The 697-nt window shown below is 61.5% G+C and overlaps 1 protein-coding gene across 1 annotated transcript in view; it reads right to left on the reverse strand.

The window, feature by feature from the left end:
* Positions 1-484, reverse strand: part of LOC104272514 (erythroblast NAD(P)(+)--arginine ADP-ribosyltransferase-like) — a gene marked incomplete at its 3' end in the record, with an annotated part of 5,761 nt that extends 5,277 nt beyond the window's left edge. Inside the window, 2 exon segments of the mRNA XM_009867528.1 lie at positions 6-242; positions 245-484. Of these exon segments, the coding sequence (XP_009865830.1) occupies positions 6-242; positions 245-484 (477 nt within the window).
* Between the last annotated feature and the right edge of the window lie 213 nt (positions 485-697).

A 697-nucleotide genomic window follows, 5' to 3' on the forward strand; every position in this document is an offset into this window, starting at 1 on the left:
TAGACATGATGGCAGCGTTGGGGCTGGCCGTCCCTCAGGGCACGCAGGGCTTCGCTCAGGAGGAAATGCAGAGACTTGAAGTGGAAAGCACCCAGGTATTCCTCATGGGACTGCCCGGCCTGGCGCACGGCTGCGTTGAATTCCCCGTGCAGGGGGTTCTGCAGGGTGTATGCCATGAGGGCAATTGCCTGCTCCGGCCGCAGTGTCCGGGGAATTCGACCCCGCCGGTTTCGCCATTCGGCCATTCGGTGGTGGCGAGTGTCCAGGCCCTGGCGTAGATGCTGTTGTTGGTAAACTCGGTGCGGTTGAGCTCCTCCAGCTCCTCCTCCATCATGTGGCTGCAGCCCCGGTACTGGTCATCGAAGGAGTTTTTGGCCATGTCCAGCGCTACGACCTTGATGGGGTTGAGGTCTCGCCGATGGGAGGGGCTGCCTGTGACCAAGTTCTCGGCCAGCAGCACCAAGCCCAGCACCAGAAGGTCCATGGTGGGCAGAGCAGCTCTGGGGGAAGTGTTCTTGCCTGGGTGAGAAGCGTTACATGCACCTCACAGAGAGTATGGGCTCGAGGTGCTTGTCCCTGGCTCCCGCGGCACCCAGCCCCTCAGCACCCGCACGCTTCTGACAGGAGAGGTGAGAAATGGAAGACTGGATTGCTTGGGCCCAGATCCAGCCCCCACCACCCTCCTCCCAGCTATTTT

Source organism: Apaloderma vittatum, unplaced genomic scaffold, assembly GCF_000703405.1.
Source record: "Apaloderma vittatum isolate BGI_N311 unplaced genomic scaffold, ASM70340v1 scaffold15154, whole genome shotgun sequence".
NCBI lineage: Eukaryota > Metazoa > Chordata > Aves > Trogoniformes > Trogonidae > Apaloderma > Apaloderma vittatum.